At 33.6% G+C, this 18,105-nt stretch overlaps 1 protein-coding gene and 1 non-coding gene across 2 annotated transcripts; both read left to right on the top strand.

Annotated features, from left to right (window-relative positions):
- Positions 1 to 3,784: 3,784 nt before the first annotated feature.
- Positions 3,785 to 17,861, top strand: LOC115439806. The gene is given in 9 exon segments (XM_037439934.1): positions 3,785 to 4,072; positions 9,173 to 9,296; positions 9,490 to 9,506; positions 13,963 to 14,361; positions 15,153 to 15,175; positions 15,177 to 15,269; positions 15,657 to 15,752; positions 16,769 to 16,867; positions 17,251 to 17,861. Coding segments are annotated over 9 exon segments (1,191 nt in total). The 5' UTR covers positions 3,785 to 3,828; the 3' UTR covers positions 17,347 to 17,861.
- Positions 13,551 to 13,632, top strand: Trnas-cga. The gene has a single exon. It is a non-coding gene; the product is annotated as a tRNA-Ser (tRNA).
- Positions 17,862 to 18,105: the final 244 nt, after the last annotated feature.

Below are 18,105 nucleotides of genomic sequence, written 5' to 3'. Positions count from 1 at the left end.
GATTCAAACCACGCGCATAGAAAATATTTTCAGTCCGCATACAATTTAGTGGAATTTTTTAAACCAGTAAATTAATTATACAAAAATTTATTAATACTAATGTCCATTCCAAAACTACATTTCATACTAAACAGGAAATAATTGTTCATCCCACCAGATGTCGCTTAGTGGAAAATAAAGTGGGGTTAACTTCAATATTTGTTGTTTTCATTTGGGTAAATGTCACTATTATTCTAATCACTGGCAGCTATTAACTAAGAAACGTGTTAGGTGTTAATTTTAGATGTTAAGTTGTATCGTGGTGCCGCTCTTACGGCAAAAAGTCTAGTGGCCGTCATTCTTTTCTTAATACCCGTCAACTACTATAACAAAACAGTCAAATAATATTAATCAAACCAGCTTCACTTATAAGCAATCAACGTAAAGTTGAACTGAGTCGTCAAAATTCACTAGATTCACATTTTTAAAATTCCATATTCATTCATACTTTCTATGAACAAAATAAATACAATTTCTAATGTAGCTTATATTGTAGTGTAAACTGTCAGTGTTTCTATGTTTGTTTATTTAGATTTAACGCGTCGTAATTGCAGAGAAAGAAAGAAAAGAAAATTAGTTTATTTGAGACAATAAAGTAAAATTTAAAATTAAAGTTGCCACAAAATGGTTCTAACTCAGCAATGCTGGCAATAAATCAGCTCTGATATTCTGTTAGGCCGCTTGGTGAGGTTAGATTGATTTTAAGGAAACATAATTAATTGCCAAGCATAAAATGGCCATATTAGATTGACCCTAGGAATAAAAGGTTTATAACCAACGGATTCAATTGCGAAAGACCGGGTAAAATGGAAGGATCAGTAGGAAGGCGGACCCTGGCACCAAGGCATAGCGCCAAGCAGAAGAAGGCCAACATTCTTTCAACGACGTAAATAAATGCATGCATTAATTGAGCAAGTACCTCGCGGATCGAATTCTTGCAAAAGCTATTTACTCTCAATTACAATTAATAGAATCACGATCTCTACGAGCCTATCGATACGAGTTTTTCTTGTTTTGAATAATTACATTGCTGTTTTCCGCTAGATTTCACTTGGCATATAGGTATGTAGGGTAGTTCAGAAAATGGCGAGTCAGTAATGTAGTGTACAATCTGCTATTAATGCATATTTAGGCGTCAGTACACACGTGTTCTTACAAAAAAAAATACTTTACTCAACACAAAGAAAAAAGAATTAAATATAACGCAACGTATAGAGACTATAAGCGGCGATAGCCTAGTTGGGTGTGGAACGGTCTGTCAAGGCGAATGTCCACAGGTTCAAATCCCAAGGGTACACACCACTAACTTTTCTAAAGTTATGTGTGTATTCTTTGTGAATTATCGCTTGATTTAACGGTGAAGGAAACCATCGTGAGGAAACCTGCATACCTGAGAAAGTTCTCTATAGGAATTTCGAGGGTGTATGAAGTCTACCAATCCGCACTAGGCCAGCGTGGTGAACTAAGGCAGTAGTAGAGGAGGCCCGTGCCCAACTGTGGGACAGGTATATAATATAGAGTTGCTGATATATACAGACTATTTAAGGTTATGAATGTTTGCAGCTACTTTTGTAATTGACAGTACATAAATCGGATAATACAGTCACTGAACATACCATTACGAAATTGGCTGTTGTTCCGGTAACTATCCGTTTCATAGTCAGTCCGCGTCAACAAGACGTAGGCGTCTGCATCAGGCCTTACGTAACTAATTCAGATCCACAATAAAGACTTTAATATAATATTATCTATAGTCGAGTTTCCTTTAATTTACGTCTATCAAGAGACGTACCTTCTAGAGATCTAGCGATCAAATTTAATGTCACTCACTCACATTTCATATATAATGCTGTTATCAAGTGTAAATTGTGATTTAGTTTGTAATTTTAAAAGAAAATAAAATTGTACACCAAATTTTCAAACTTTCACTGAATTAATACATTTTGAAATACTTTTTTTAAATAATTTAAGTAATATGTTAATGCTCTTGCAATATTTATATTTCACAAAAATATGTTATGCTGCATTTTTGGTCGCATACAAACTGCGAAACAAGATATTATGAAAAGAACTGGACTGGCAACATCTTTTATTGCAATTATTTAGTTTCTTGGTGGATTAACTGCAGTTACATTTTACATCTAGTTACTAACAAGATAAGTTAATAATATAAATGAGAATGGTTGATGAATCTTAATAGTAATTGTTCAAATCCATTACCAGCTATATGTATTTAGCTAAAATTAAGCACATAGACCAGGGCCTGGATTAATATATTTAGTAAACGTGGCCAGTGGGGATTTTACGATAGGAAAGCACATTTACCCGAGCAGTCCTGCGAAAAATAGCTAGTGTTAATAATTAGGTATGTTAATAAAAATCTGAGCATTTTTTCCAACATAGTATCATATTATGATTAAGAACTTTATTTAGAATAATATTATTGTAACAGCATCGTCAAACTCTAACATAATCCACATGTATTACACATATACTTATAACTTCGAAAGAAGCTATCGGTATGTTTGCCTGTCTAGCACTTTTTCACGCTTAAACCGGTAAATTCGATAAAATGTTAAATAGAAATAATTTGAGACCTTGGGAAGGGCATTGGCAAATATATAGCGGACTTTTATCTTGAAAAACAATTAAAAAGTCATGGAGCCGTGGAATTGCATGCAAAATATAGGTACGTTATAAATGCGAAAGTAACTCTGTGTGTGTATTGCGTTCTCACGCTCAAACCGCTAAACCAATTTCGATGAAATTTGGCATGGAAATAGATTGCTAAGGCTACGTTTCTCCAAAAGGTACTCGTTAGGATTTATATCCAGGAAAACTATTACACGCGGGCCGAGCCGCGAACATAGAGTATGCTTAAACAGCTTTCGTAGAATTAATTTATTTAGGTAATACTAATTTCTTTTTTGAATATTAGTTATATAAAAAATCTAGCAGATCCGTTTTGAATTGGTAAATGTACCAAGCTATATATATAATACATTCGATAAAGACCCCAATATCCGCATTATGCATTTTTCGATTTCATATCTATAAATAGACTAGTTTAAATTATATAATATTTAAACGATTTAATTTATAAATTTATAATGTTATATTAATGCGAATTATAATTATCTATGTATGTTGTAATAAATGTAAAAAAATGGTCATTGTACGAAATGTTTATTACTTCAGCAATTTCAGCGACTGACAGTAACAGCAGTAAGGATACTGGCGTCAAGTTGACGCGTCTGCGCGACGACTTAGATCTACTTTTATTTTAATTATTAAAGAATAGAAAGATTTAAATATTAAGGACAATTTTGTATCCACCCTTAGATATAACTAGAATCGGTCAGTTTCGTTATACAATAGTATATTTTTGACAAATAGTTTTCCCTTTGACACATTAATGATAACACGTAATCTACATGACGGTGAAATATTCTATCATAGTAGGATGTTCCGCATGATTTAAAATCACACGAAAAGTTTTATTATTTAAAATTTAATTTACAATTTCGGGCGGCCGATATGACATCGCCATAATTAAAAAAATACCTTATTTGTATAGGCGTAAAAATGAAAATTAGGTCACTAAAACTTTAATTGTAATTGCATTTGTGTTTAATAATAAATAACACGCACCACAGTATCTCACCAGCCCACACCGCGAGTAACGTCGAACGCAACCGGCAAAAAAGAAAGTCCCCTCGCAGCTTATAAAAGAGGTATCATTCACACAGGCTCCCAGTACATTCGCGACCTCGGACTGTGATCCACAAAATGTGTCGAAAGTTGACCTTGCTCCTTCTATTTTACGCCCTCGCCCAAAATGTACAATGTGCCAGTTTCTTTGACAACCCTTATGAGTACGTCATGGGGTTCGGGAAGAATATTGCACCAAGTATAATGTCGATTTGGGATTGTGTGGGACAGCAAGATGCGTGGGGTTGTGCCAAGGAGAGGATCGGCAGTATTCTGGATGGGTGGGATCGAGCTATTAACGTTCAGAGGAGTTTGTGGCAAGGTGAGTGACGAATTTTAAGCAATCTTAAATTTTTAATATAGAAAATTGAATCAAAATGAATGAAACAGTAAGGAGGAAAAATAACACCTTATACAGAACTAAAAAGAATAATACACTTTATTTTCTATAACTGTCGAAATAAACTGCGCTTCTGGAAGGAGTTAGGCTGGCTTGCTTTGTAGCCGGCATGCACGTCACGCACAATGGCCCGACTTTTTTACGGGCTAAGTGCGGAAAAAGGAGCCTATAACCATAACCATAACCATATAACTGTCGAAATAGACGAAATGTAATTACACTGGTATCAATATTTAATTAATTATAGATGAGTAGAAAGTATTTTATTTCGGAAATTAGTAATTTAAACTTACAAATCACATGCAAGATTTTCTAGGGATGATAACGATAGTAAATAATATTATATTGTGTAAAGGTCAACGTTATTTTCTTTTTGAAATGTCAAACTATAGGTACAATTTATATTTATTAAACAATAACCTAAACAACATTACATTTACGTATTTTAATGACCGTAAGTTAAAATTATAGTGCACTCATTAGCTCCCACCTTTTCAGGGTACGAATATGTTCAGTTTTTTTATTCTGGGTTCGTTGATAATGGCATTAATAAATATTATAATTATCATTTTACGACAAAGCGTAGCAAAAACCACAAATTATCATAATAATTTAACAACATTGTTCATTGAAGCGTTTGACATTTCATAATTGATTTGTAGCGTTTGACATTGGACGCAAAGTTAAAAGATTAAAGTTAGTGTGATGCGATCATGGAATGGCACAGACGATATCAACTTGTTTCTAAGAGACATTACACTACAATTAAATTAAAAGTTGCTAAAATTGCTATATTATATTGCTATATAACTACACAAAACCCAAACACCTAAATGTCGCGTTCCGGGATCAGCCTATGTATATCCAGTTCCAACAGGCCGGCATAATTATGTCGACTGCCAAGAGGTAATCACCTCTCGTCAGACGACATTTTTTTGCACCCCATCACACTTACCATCAGGTGCATAAGGGTCACTTTGCCGTGCTCGTATTAAAAAAATATCATAATGTACAGATTCCCGGCTATTATATGCGATTATCACACCCGATCCATTTTGATATGATCTGCGTGTTAGTGTCTGTGTTTCACGCCCGCTTAGCACTTTCACACAACACTTATGTATCTTGATTCGTTGATCATGAACTTATTTTTACCCGGCTATGCTAAAGGAGGGTAATGTGCGTACACTCGAATTAGGTTATAAACACAGACGACTCCGTTTAATACATCCGGTTTTTAAAAGTAAATATGTACTTAATGTTAAATAGAGGTTAATTTTATAACAAGTGCGAAGTAAAATCGTGTATCTTTTACGATAAGTAAATCTGTAAATAAACGATTTAGTTTAAAAAATAACAAATTATACAAATAATGTATCATTCTAATTTACAAATACAGTTAATATATACGTAATTCTTTTTAAAGATGTATGTAATCGAAAATTGCCGAACACTATCATTACTACAATGCGATTTGAGTAGAAGAATGGATCATGTCACCGAGATGTTTATCGCAACGAGGCGACAATCAAAGTTAATAGATTTCCTTGTTTTCTAGCCACAACTCTGTCAGTAATTTAACGCCATGTGAAGCAAACCGCTTTTTACAGTTAAACTTAAACTTTTTACTTGAATCGTAAACGTGCGGAGCTATTCGTTAATTTATTTACTAGTTTAGTGCGCGGCGCCGTTTCGACAAATATTGCTGCCAACAAATTATTGTTTTAACTATGATCATCGATTCTATAATTTCTTTCTTATACTTTCCTCTAAATATTAGTCAAACAACCGTAGATTGTTTATTGCAACAAATCTTATCTATGTATTTACAAACCATATCCATTTATGATAATTAGTATTATACAATTGAAATGCCCTGCTTCTGCTAAAGAAAATATTTATATGTTGAACACTTTTTCTTTCCCTACGAACTTAACAACCCATAAAATTAATTCGCTTGGAACCGTTTACACCCTCTGGCGACCAAAACATGCTTTTGTCGGCATATTATCTAAGTATGTAACGGCAGAAATTAATCAACAGTTCCAATCTATATCTTTAGATCTCTCTTTGTCATTGTGAAGAGTCAAAGTTGTCGGGTACAAACTAACACAACTAAATAAGAACTATAACAAATATTGCCGGTATATTGGTTTGAAGATATTGTCATAGAAATCGACAATGGTGATTGGCCTCCAGTTCTCTATAAGAGCTGGACATAATTTGTATCAGATAATTCGTCTCAGAATTTGAAATGACTTAACCTATAACCGCTTAAGTATCACTTTAAGTTAACGTTATCAGTGACAATGAATCGAATTGTATCATCAATCTCAAAAAGGAAATCGACGTTACAGTACTGCATTATTAAATCCTTACAAAACATTTGCCAAATTTGTCTAGCTTTAACCAATGTCGGAGAAAATATAACTTTCCATCTATTATTATCCATAGGAAATTTGAATTTAAAATCCATTTGAAATCACATAACATACATAAGAATTTTACGATATACGTAATCCAAAACTTTCACTTTCACGTGAATTCGATTTTAAAATTAACGTTACACAGGTCAATAGATTCGTGATTTCGAAAGTGCAATTGATGAATTTGTTATTCGTTATATTTTAAATATCTATACATATTACCTATCTGTTTTTTTATTTATAATTCAGCCGCATAAAATGATGTAAAGATTATAATAATATTGTTAAATGCCTACTAAAAATAAATTATCTATGAATCATAATATTAATATTTAAACTATTTTAAGCCGTCGATACACTTTAACCGCCTTATTCCAAAACGAATTCTAACTAGTACCGAGTTTAGTACTAGGTTTAAACTATAGACTAAAAAAATGTTATTTCGAAACTGAGTTTGTCGTTAATCCGAGGATTATCTATGGTAGTAAAGTTAAACCACTCTGACCCCTAGTTTAACTCCAGTACTAACCTCAAAACATTAAATTTCAAAGCTTATAATCTGTGGATACTAATTAAACCAGGGGCTATGTTCGGTACTACATAATTCTCGGTTAGTCTTGGATTTGTAATAAGAATGAATTTTAGTCCGAAAACTAACTTTTGTACGGTAACAAACCTAGACTTTTTAGTCTTGGTTTATACGCAGTGCTAAGCTATTTTGTAATAAGGCGGCAAAAGATAGATTTAGGGCAGTACTAACCGGTTCCTCTAAAGTCTTCGAAACGTCGGGAAAAAACTATAATATAAAATATTTTTTTTATTGATGAACATTTTTTTCTCAACCGTACTACATTTTTTACCAATTCTGATTCCTAAAATATTTAATATCTATAATTGTGAAAATACATAAAAGTTTAATACCCCAGGGTGTTATAGCCGTGACTAGGAAACTGCGGTGAAGCAATGTAGAACGGAGTGCGCTCTCTCATGTATGTGGGCATGTGTGTTTGTGTATCAGTAGGCTATAATGATCGTTTACACAGTCGCCCGGGACTTTGACTTTAATAGAAATACTTTATTAGCACCTTCTTACATAAAATGTTAAATGTGTGTTTAGTTAAGTAAGCTATCTTTAACAAACCAAAAGAAAGAGATGAAACATTCAAAAAATATCTAGGCACCTCGCAAACGCTGTCAACTATTGCTAAGAAACTGCTTCAGCAACTGCAACAACCGTCAGTTTCATGATGTATTGTTTTTCGTCAGTAAATTATCAGCATCTTTGTGATGAGTTAATCGACCGTAAATTAAGCATTAACTATATACAATGCTCTCACCTGGAACTTCTCACATGTCTATTACACTAATTTATTACAGATTATGTAAAGATATAAATCTATAGGTTTCCCTCGTCTCCTATGTAAGTATAGATAACTCATAATGAAAAGACAAAACATTGTTTGTTCACACGACGTCGCGAAACAGTGTAAAAGTGAAACCGAATCCATTCACGATTTCACTCGGAGGTGCTCAAACTTTAGATAAATGCAACTGGACTCGAGTCACGGATCATTTATTCAAGTCTTCAATAACAGTAATTGTGTTTACGTCAATAGGTAGTCTTCAATGACAATTAAATCATGCAATAGTCAACATGAGAAAGTGGTGTAACCACCTATATTCGGATTAAAATCAAAAGTCGTGGGTTTGAGTGTATTGAGCAAAATAATTTAGCATTTCTTAATTTTATTTTATGCCCTGAGCTTGTCGGATTGGCGCATGGAAGCTAGTTGAGACACTTTTTTTAAACAATCTGATCCTAAATCTAAGTATTTCTTCTACCTTTCTCTATAACATGCATATTTATTTATACCAAAATCATGTTATTACGTAGCCAAGTCTCCATAGTGATTTTTCCTACGTGACACTACAGTCCGAGCATAAAGGTTACAAAAAATATTTATAATTTAACTTGTCAATGTATAATGAAGTGAAATTTTGGAAAACATTAAAATGAATTAAGGAAAAGGTCAGTGGCACGACGGATGCAAGTAAGGAAACCTGTCTTACGTTTTCGTAGTGAAAGCATCGGACGTTGGTCGTGTGTTTTGAGTTCGCACCATATTATGTAACTAGGATTGCACGTTTCTTTGTACAACTTTTTATATACTAATTCACACATACAATATTTATTTTTAGTCATTTGTCCCGAAGTATACAATTTCGGAGTTTTATTTTATAATTTTTGAAAAACGAATGTCGATCATTACAAAAATTACAGTTTTACTGTAGTTACTATAGTGTTTACATAGCATAACATATTATTATTATTTGTACATACGAATCCAAAAAGAGTAATACGTAATACGGCATGGTATGGAAAAACCTGAACAGTTGCATTTTGTAACATTTTTACCCTGGTAAAGTTGAGACTTGACTATTTCAATCTAATTTCATACAATTCTGATTTGGATTATGAATCGTTATTTTACAAATATATTCAAAAAAATACTTAACTAAAAACACCTATTTGGCACTATTCTATAATTGGTCTATATTTATTGCATTTATTTAGTGTAAATTTGTTTCATTACAGCTGCCGCTGACGCAGAAATTGTAACATCGGGACGCTCTATAGGCGAGATGCCGTCGCAACTAGGAGCAGAAGTGGAAGACACGCTGAATTCTCTCACTAAGTTCCTTAGTTACAGGATATCGAGGTATTTAATGCTGTCATATGATAAAAAATATAGTCCAAAATCTTATTTAAACCTTAACTTAGGACTGTCGAATATAAGAATGATATCAAACATGCGAAGTCCTTGCGGAATTTAAAGGTTTTCAAAATCCCAAATCATGTCTTTTTAGTCAATTTCTATTTTCTAAGCAGACAACGTTTGTTTCTGTGTATAGGTCTGGGCCCTTATTCTGTATGATAGTGTAAACGCGTAACGCGGCCGTGTTATGTTATCTTCGAGAAATGTGCGTGGAATGGTATTCTGTAAGCCAAATTTCTATAGTCCTAAACATGATGCGTTGTGTTACGTGCTTGTTACACTCTGTCAAAATAACGTGCGGGATAGAGAATAAGGCCCCTGTTGGTTTTATGTAATGAAAACCGCTTATCAGGAATATTTATGTACAATTAATCTGCAAATTTATTTAAAAAGTATTTCGAATTTTAAATCTATGAAAATACCATAAGTATGTATATAAGCATCATGAATTAAACAAATCCAGTACAAATATTAAAACAAAATAGGCTAAAATAACACGGCAACCATTGTTACCGTTATCAATCCTTATAAAATTGATGTTATGCTATCGTAATGCTAATAGGAAATCAATATGCAACACTCGTAACCTGAGCATTGTATGCAATGAAGAACTAGAAAGTCTGTCCGTCTGTCTGCATGACAGTGAAATGTTTAAACAATCTGCTTTCATTAAATATAGGAATATAACACCAATTGTGCCGAAATAAAAAGTGACATCCTCTGTCGTCTAAATACTTGATGTTTTATTGGTTTGAATAGAGTTTGAAGTATTTCTGAAGGACGTGACACTTCTTCATTCATAACAAGTTAATAACGTCTTTATTTTTATATATGCTGTGGATAAAGGTGGTGGTTGCGCATTTACAGATAGTTTTTTTTTTTAGATTTTATAATGTGTAACCGTTTGTTATCCTAAATAAATAAAAAATAAAAAAAGAAACGTCTCTTTCTAACCGATTTCAAAAAAGGAGGTTATCAATTCGAGGTGTAGTTTAGTTGTTATTTTACTATGCTACTAATTTGAAAACTTTATAAGGAAAAGATCTTCCTTACGTAATATTTCGCACTTAAGACGAACATCAAAGGAATGAGTTTTTTTCTGTAGTAAACTTTTACTTGGCAAGGTCTTGTAATAAAATTGTATGTCGTTGAAAGCTAAGATGTTTTTATTAAATAGATACGTTGTCCGAGCTCAATACTGGCAAGACGAAAGTAAGGTAATTGCCCGACTTGACGGCCAATCAGAGTGCGGCACTAACGTTGCTACGTAACCGTCGATGTATATATATCCTTTTCTAACGAATGTATTCTGCATCTTTTTATTCTTTCTTCGAGCCAATTTGTAATTATATGTACAGGTACGTGAATATAGCAAATAGTGCGCCGTATTTATGTGCCATTTTGTTAGTGTATGACGCGTCTATTTGTAAAACGCAAAAAGAAAGCTTGTAAAACTAGACATGACGGTAAGTTGTACTCGAGATGCGGATAATGGCATGTCCACTACTGCATAAAACATGTAAATAAACAAATGATCCACTGCTTTCGTTAACAATCTGTGTTCTGGTGCAAACAATTAGTATCTATAGAAAACAATTAGATATACTTATACCAGTTGATTTCTAGACGGGTGATTACAACTTCCTGCTTAAATATTTATTCGGGTAATTACTACCATCTACTCAAATATTGCGTATTAACATCGTAACAATAATGAATTATATTTAATGTTCAAATTGAGAATCATTCTTGATCTTATTCCTTTACTCAGTCAAGTTACTCATCGTGACTAATGAAAAATACTTTGGTTCGCAAATAATGTACTTTCCATAACCTCGTTTCATAAAGTCCGTCCTGCTCGTCTCGGTAAACCTTTAAAATGTCCCGCTACCTTTTACTACCCCCCTGCGACCCCCCCCCCCCCCCCTGATAGTTTAATGTAAATAATGAGACTTAATATCTCACGTCTCAAGATTGCGAGTGCAGTGGAATACTAAACAATATTTTGTATTGCAAGGTATTGGATGGTATATCTACTGTTTATAGGCGGTCGTATCGTTTACCATCAGGCGAACGGCAAGCTCATCTCGCTATTCAGAGCAAGAAAAAAAAATTAAAAACATCAAAAGTCTTAACTGTCTCCAGTAGGCTTCAGAATATTATGACAACCCTAACTTGTAACCGTCTTCGCCTACATCATCTAGTCACGTAACACCCTTTCTTTGCCATTGTAATGTTGAATTAGATGACATTTGTTAGGCAATAATATTTACATGAGAATCAAACATTCGTAATGCGTCACGACAGAGAATCGAACCGCATTCGCTTTCACATATGACCCACATGCGCAGAATTCTTATTATAATTGACATGCGAGCGACCGAGGTTTCATTTTCCTTAAATAGGTAAAAGTAAAAATATTTCGTTAATGAATATTCAATCCAATAATGACAGCAAATCTCTGGTGAAAATGTATCTGATATTGGTAAATACTATGAAATCCTCTGCTGGATAGCAACCATCGTGATTAGACTGCGTGTAGACTGTAGAGGCTTGTTTTGGGAAACGCATTTTAGGGTTATGACCTAACACAAGTCGGGTCTTAGGTACTCAGAAGCTTCAGGTAAAAAACATATGGCATCCATTTTATATGTCCTTACTGTATATTTATTGTCAAAAGCAGTAAGTCGGTGACGTTCCAGCCAGAGCCTATGCCCTCCTCCAAACTGCTCGGCCCTCTACCTAGAAACTCGCACCCTCGACGACGGCCAAACCTGCCACATTATACCAAGTCGCCATGATGTAAATTACTGTAGTAAAAATAGGTTTGTTTACCGGAAACTACAAACTTAAAATTACAGTTTTTAGAAAAAAGTTAACATTTTAATTTCATGGTCATATTTCATGGTCACCGTAATAGACTGGAACATGTTATTCAAATAATGAAAGATTTGTATTGACAATAAATGCAAATTGTTAGCGTAGCTAGAACATCATTTCTCGCATTCAATTAAATTAATTACCTTTCTAAATCTTAATGTATATTTTTATACCTAACATAATTTTATGTTGTACACATTATGTTAATAAGTACTGTACATCTGCCATTAAAAAACAAGTTTAATGTTCAAGACCATTATCTTAGACGTCATGTTTTTACTCAGAAATGCGGTGAAATGAAATCATTTTCGCTCATGAATTTGTAGTTTAATAAATACGTATGAGTAGCACGCCACGGGTTCTGTACTAAATAAGTTATATTTAGAACATAAAATTATAAAATATTGTAATCTTCCCGAATTCAGTATAAAAATAAACGAAAAAAATAATATGACAGGTTTTATGATTGTTAAAACTATGCGGACATACTTGACAATAATTCTTATTTGTTTTACCTTGTTATGTTGTTAAATAGAGAGTGTACGAAACGTTTTTTTAAGATTCATGAGTGAAAGAAAGTGATGTAAATCTCAGATCTCGGGTAATACAAAAAAAATATGTGCAATTCATTGAGTTTTTTGTTCATTCTTTTACAAAACATTCCCCACCTTTTCATCTCAAGCGTATAAATCGTCTTTATTATTACTTCAAACAAGAAAAGCTATAGAAATTATTGTGTACAGCATATAACTATGAAATAAAATTTGATGACCCGTAGAAAATCTTAATAATCAAGCAAAATTTCAAAATCTATTAGAAAGTCAATACAAAAATTGTTTTTAGTCCTGCATAAACCTTCTTTTACCAACAGCAATAACACTTAAGAATGCCTTTGGCAGTACTTAAATGAAAAATAAAACTACGGATTATTGCTTCAAACCAAAACGCAAGTCTACACATCCCGTTGTTACAAAGTAACATTGATGAATTGAGATAATACTTTCACTAACATTAATCTACATCGTATGTACTACTTGCTTGAAACAATCCCGTGCTGTCATTGCACGAAGCAAACGTATAATCACGCGTGAGATAATTTTTATTATATTTTTAATGAAGAAAGGTGACCCTTTTAGACGTTAGGGCTTAAGTAAAGCATGAAAGGTCGAGTAACTGTATAGCTCCAGCAAATTTTATTGGACTTTTATCGCCAATTTATATGAGATGTATACACACATATTTAATTTAAAACCCCAAGATTATAGTAGAATCACAACCTAACTAAACTTGAGGGTTTAATTTGGCTTGTGGAATATAGCAGTCGTGGCCGAGTGGTTAAGGCGTCTGACTCGAAATCAGATTCCCTCTGGGAGCGTAGGTTCGAATCCTACCGGCTGCGAATATTTTTACTTATCTGACCTTAACATAGTGCTTAGAAACAAGTGTTCTTCAAGTTTTACACAAATTTACATATTTCTATCATATTCAGCTACCCGACATTTATAAGATCTCTAAAAAATTTATTAAACTAACTGGCTTTTCGTGTCTGTGTTGGATATAAAATAATTAATGAATAAGTTATGAATAATGATATCGTTTTCGATAATAAATAACACAATATTATGTTTTAATAGTTACATTAACTATGAAAACACATAGAGTCAATATCATAAAACAACAGACTCCTTATGTCAAGTTTTTCACAGTTAATAATTTATCTTATCATCAGGGCATTGGAGAAAAGAAAAGCACGAAAGCGCCGAAATCGACAGCATCACCATCTCAACAGGCGAAAAGAAAAAAATCAAGAAGAAGAAGCCAAAACCACCGAAAATACATCTCCTACATCCAATTATGCTCAAGGCGCAGAAAAAACAAGAGAAAGGTCGCGAAAGCAGGGTCCAAAGTTGGGTTATTGGTGAAAGAAGCTTTGACGAAGAAGACTCGACTGTAACCAATGACTCCACGGTCCGAGACTCGACTGAGACTATAAGCGGAATGAGAAGAGGAAGAGGTGTTATGACGGACTTATGGTCTTATGGCCAGGAGGCGTTGGATGCTGTGGCTGAGCATGCGGTCGAGAGCGAGAATTTGGACAATGGCGTGGCTGACAAAAGTTCTCTATCAGGTTGGTGGCAGAAGCAAATTTGCTAGTTTTTTTTTTCTTAAATTCGAAGGATAATTTCTAATTTTATAACAGATAGACAAACAATATCGCATATAGACTACATCAATATAATTGTTTAATAATTGAATTAAACATATTTTTAGCCATTTAAGGGCTATTTCATTTTAAACACTTCCAAGAACTAGCCGAATTGGTATATTCTCCTATTTTCGTAAATGTTTGTGGCATGATTTTAAAGTGTAGTGTTATAGGGCTTGCTAGTATTAGGCATGCATAAAGGTCACTACAAGTTAATTAGAGATCGGTAAATAATATTATTTATAAGCGAGTATTTACAATAAGTAGTTAATGTACCATGAAAAGTCGCTTTATATTATAAATAATACTGCATCTTTCGAATTTAACTAGCAAAGTTTTTGCTCAAGATAAACTCCATTACATAAAACCTCTATTAGAGTGCCATAGTTTTTTATAATTGCGCTCTTTGTAACTATAATTTTGCATGGTACGAAAAGGCATGTTTAACAAAAATAACAAATAGAAAAATTAAATAATAATAGCTAAACAAAAAAATAAGTTACTAACAAGAAAAGTATTGCAATAAACATACAGTCATGAGTTATTAAAATTAAATCAATTGCATATTGTAGAGATTTTATTGAGCATGAAATCGTTCTTCTGTAACGAATGTCATGCATCCATAGTATATTATACTTATAGGTCAAATAAAATCGTAGTTAATGAGATTTTTAACGCATTCTTCACCAGATAATTATCTCATAAATTTCTAGAACAAAGAGGCAAGAAGAAGAAGAAAAAAGAAGGCTATCCTTAAGCTGCTCATCCTCGGAGCTGTGTTGAAGGCCAAGATCGGCACGCTGTTGCAGATTCTCTCGTTTAAGTTGCAAGTAAGTACTGGTTACCTACCAAGTTATTAATCTGTCATAGGAAACTGTTTCCAAGTCCATTTCGGGGCTATGATCATGCACATATCACCTTCCGTACCCTTAGAAACTATGATATCTTTTTAGTTTCCAAAACCTTGCGAACATATTCTAAAAAAATCTGAATAATGTGATAACCTTATGGTCATTGAAGTAATATGGGAAGTGAGTACCAAATTAAAAAGGAAGTCTATCTTTTTTTTATTGCTTCGCCTGATGGTAAGCTATACGACCGCCCATAAACCGTAAAAACACCATCCCACACGCATCGTTAATTAATTCTGTAGAACCTACGGTGAAAGGATTTTTTACCATAATTGTTGATCATAACCAGAATATTATGTTTTCCAGGTGAAATTCTTCATTATAGCACTGCTCGGACTGGCTGTCAACTTAGCCCGTCTCTGGATTGATATCAAGAATAAGCATAACCAACAACCACAAAAGGTAAAGACTTCCATCTAGTGCTAAAATACCCAAGTTATGTGGGAGGAATGTTTCAAAGAACGAGCGTAGGGTAGCGCCAATAAGACCTACCCACTAATAAGACCTACAATACCTGCAATGATTTCAATATTGTCTGTCATTAAATTAAATAAAAAGCTAGGTGTTACTTCGCCCGCATGAATAGCCTTTCCCGTTACAAACGACGCTAAAACACTGGTGTCATAAAACCAATGCCATCTATTTCAAAAATAAAAAAATACATTACTTCTTATAGGACTGTAAGCAGCCTATGTGTTTTCCAGGACACAGGCCAGTCGTGTGCTTATGTCATCCAAATCCTTTCGACTGTTTCTGTTTTACTTTACTAAGAAATATCCAAACATCCAAACGTTTTCACATACTTTTTCCTTTATAATATTAGTAAGAAGAAGTAAGATAAGGAGTTAATGATATCTGTGTTGATTAATGATGACCATGAATGTGGAATTTCAATTTCTGAAACATAACAATGGCAATGACCCATAAACAGTTATCAAATCCCATAAATTAGTACCTACAGTGTGTAAGTACCGAGGCCGGACATGAACCTGTCGGTCAACTTTCGCCTGCCGACCTGCACGATGAACCAGCAGATCCATTAGAAAACGCGGATCGAATTATGAAAGTTGATCTAATGATCGGTTTATAAAATTGTTCGTATGGGAGAAAACGTGAGACAATTGCGATTGTTTTGAGAGACGAATTTGTGTAATATCGTTAAATTATTTGTTAGAATCTTATTCACTTTCTTGTATTTCAAATTGCAAAGTTGAAGAACGAACCTATCTACGTCATATTTCAACGATTTGTTGTTGGACTAAAATCGCGTCTCACACAGCAATTAATCCCCAAGAGATATGTTTTGAGGTGTCTTTATTGTATAAAAAATGGGTACAACACAACAGATAATATACTTTAGCTAGTTTGAATAATATGCATCATGCTGATTTCCTAATAAAAAATTGTCTGACTTCTAGGTGATATACTACGAGCACGCGCAGCACCAGCATCACTACGACCACGAGGACGAACACGAGCACGGCTGGGGACCCTGGTCCAGGAGCATGGAGCCCGAGGTAAATACTCAGATTTTATCAGCTTACATACCGAACTTTGCCCTTAAAAAAGCTCCTTTCGTCTTCTCTCAATTTCTATCCTTGTATTTTCTATATCACTACAATGCTTGTGACTATAAAATGAAAAATTACCCCGACCTTTCTGGTTTTTTGCATTAGAGTGAAATTGCACTTACCTTCACACTAACCATTAAGGTATGTATTTCCTGGCCTGTTACTATCAAAAATAGGTCTTAATAGTTAACAGTAGTCTTATTTACCTCTCTAACCCAGCATAAACACACTCCAATGAATTGAAGATGTATTCACTGCATCTCTGCATTAACCATCAATGACAAAGGCGTGAAAATATAATATAAACTATGTATTCATGGTTGTTGCAGGAAACCGATGTCTCAGTGGACGTGGATGTGAAGAACAGCCCATACAGAGCGTACGCGAGAAACGTGCAGCTCAACCCGATCATAACCAAATTGTAGATCACAAGTCATTTAGAACTAAGTTAGATTATACCGACCATGATTGCTCAAACTTCCAAAAACCAGACATATTTGTCAGTTACTTTGAATAACGGCAGTATACTTTTGAGTAGGTACTTTATTTATTAAAAATAATTAATATTGTGCTATCACAAAACATCATTTAATCTGATCCAGAAGACTAATGAATTTGAATAAAAATCTGTTGGATTAAATAAAGAACAAAATATATCCCAATTTTAATGCAATATTGCTTGACCATTTGTTAGACGAGAATCGATTTTTAAGATTCCTTGAATCGATTTTGAAGATTCTTTGAATCGATTATTAGGATTCTTCGTATTGATTTGTCTGGCGTCGCAATTTGATATTTACCTAAGAATAATATATTTTTAAGTTAATTTATTGCAATTGTTAATTGTGTGGCCATAGTGTGCGTGTATTTATGTGCGTATGTTCATTGTCTCGTGTATTTATTAAATTATTTTATTATAAATATATATTTTTTATTTAAACCCAATTTCTTTATGATGTTTGGTTATTTAATTTTTTCTTACTGATATATAATAATCAATCTTTGTTATTTCATGCGCTAGCATACGATAAACCTTCAACTTATCGTTGGTACTTGCTAGACGGTTTAATTTTAAAGTTATAGGCGTAGTACAATTAACTTACAATAGGTAGCCCGCGTGTCCTCCGCGCTAATTTCCGAAACAACTGTAATATCATATTTTTTATGTGGACCTTGAAAGATAG

This window comes from Manduca sexta, chromosome 18 (assembly GCF_014839805.1).
Source record: "Manduca sexta isolate Smith_Timp_Sample1 chromosome 18, JHU_Msex_v1.0, whole genome shotgun sequence".
Lineage (NCBI taxonomy): Eukaryota > Metazoa > Arthropoda > Insecta > Lepidoptera > Sphingidae > Manduca > Manduca sexta.
This window is presented reverse-complemented; position numbering and strand designations above follow the sequence as displayed.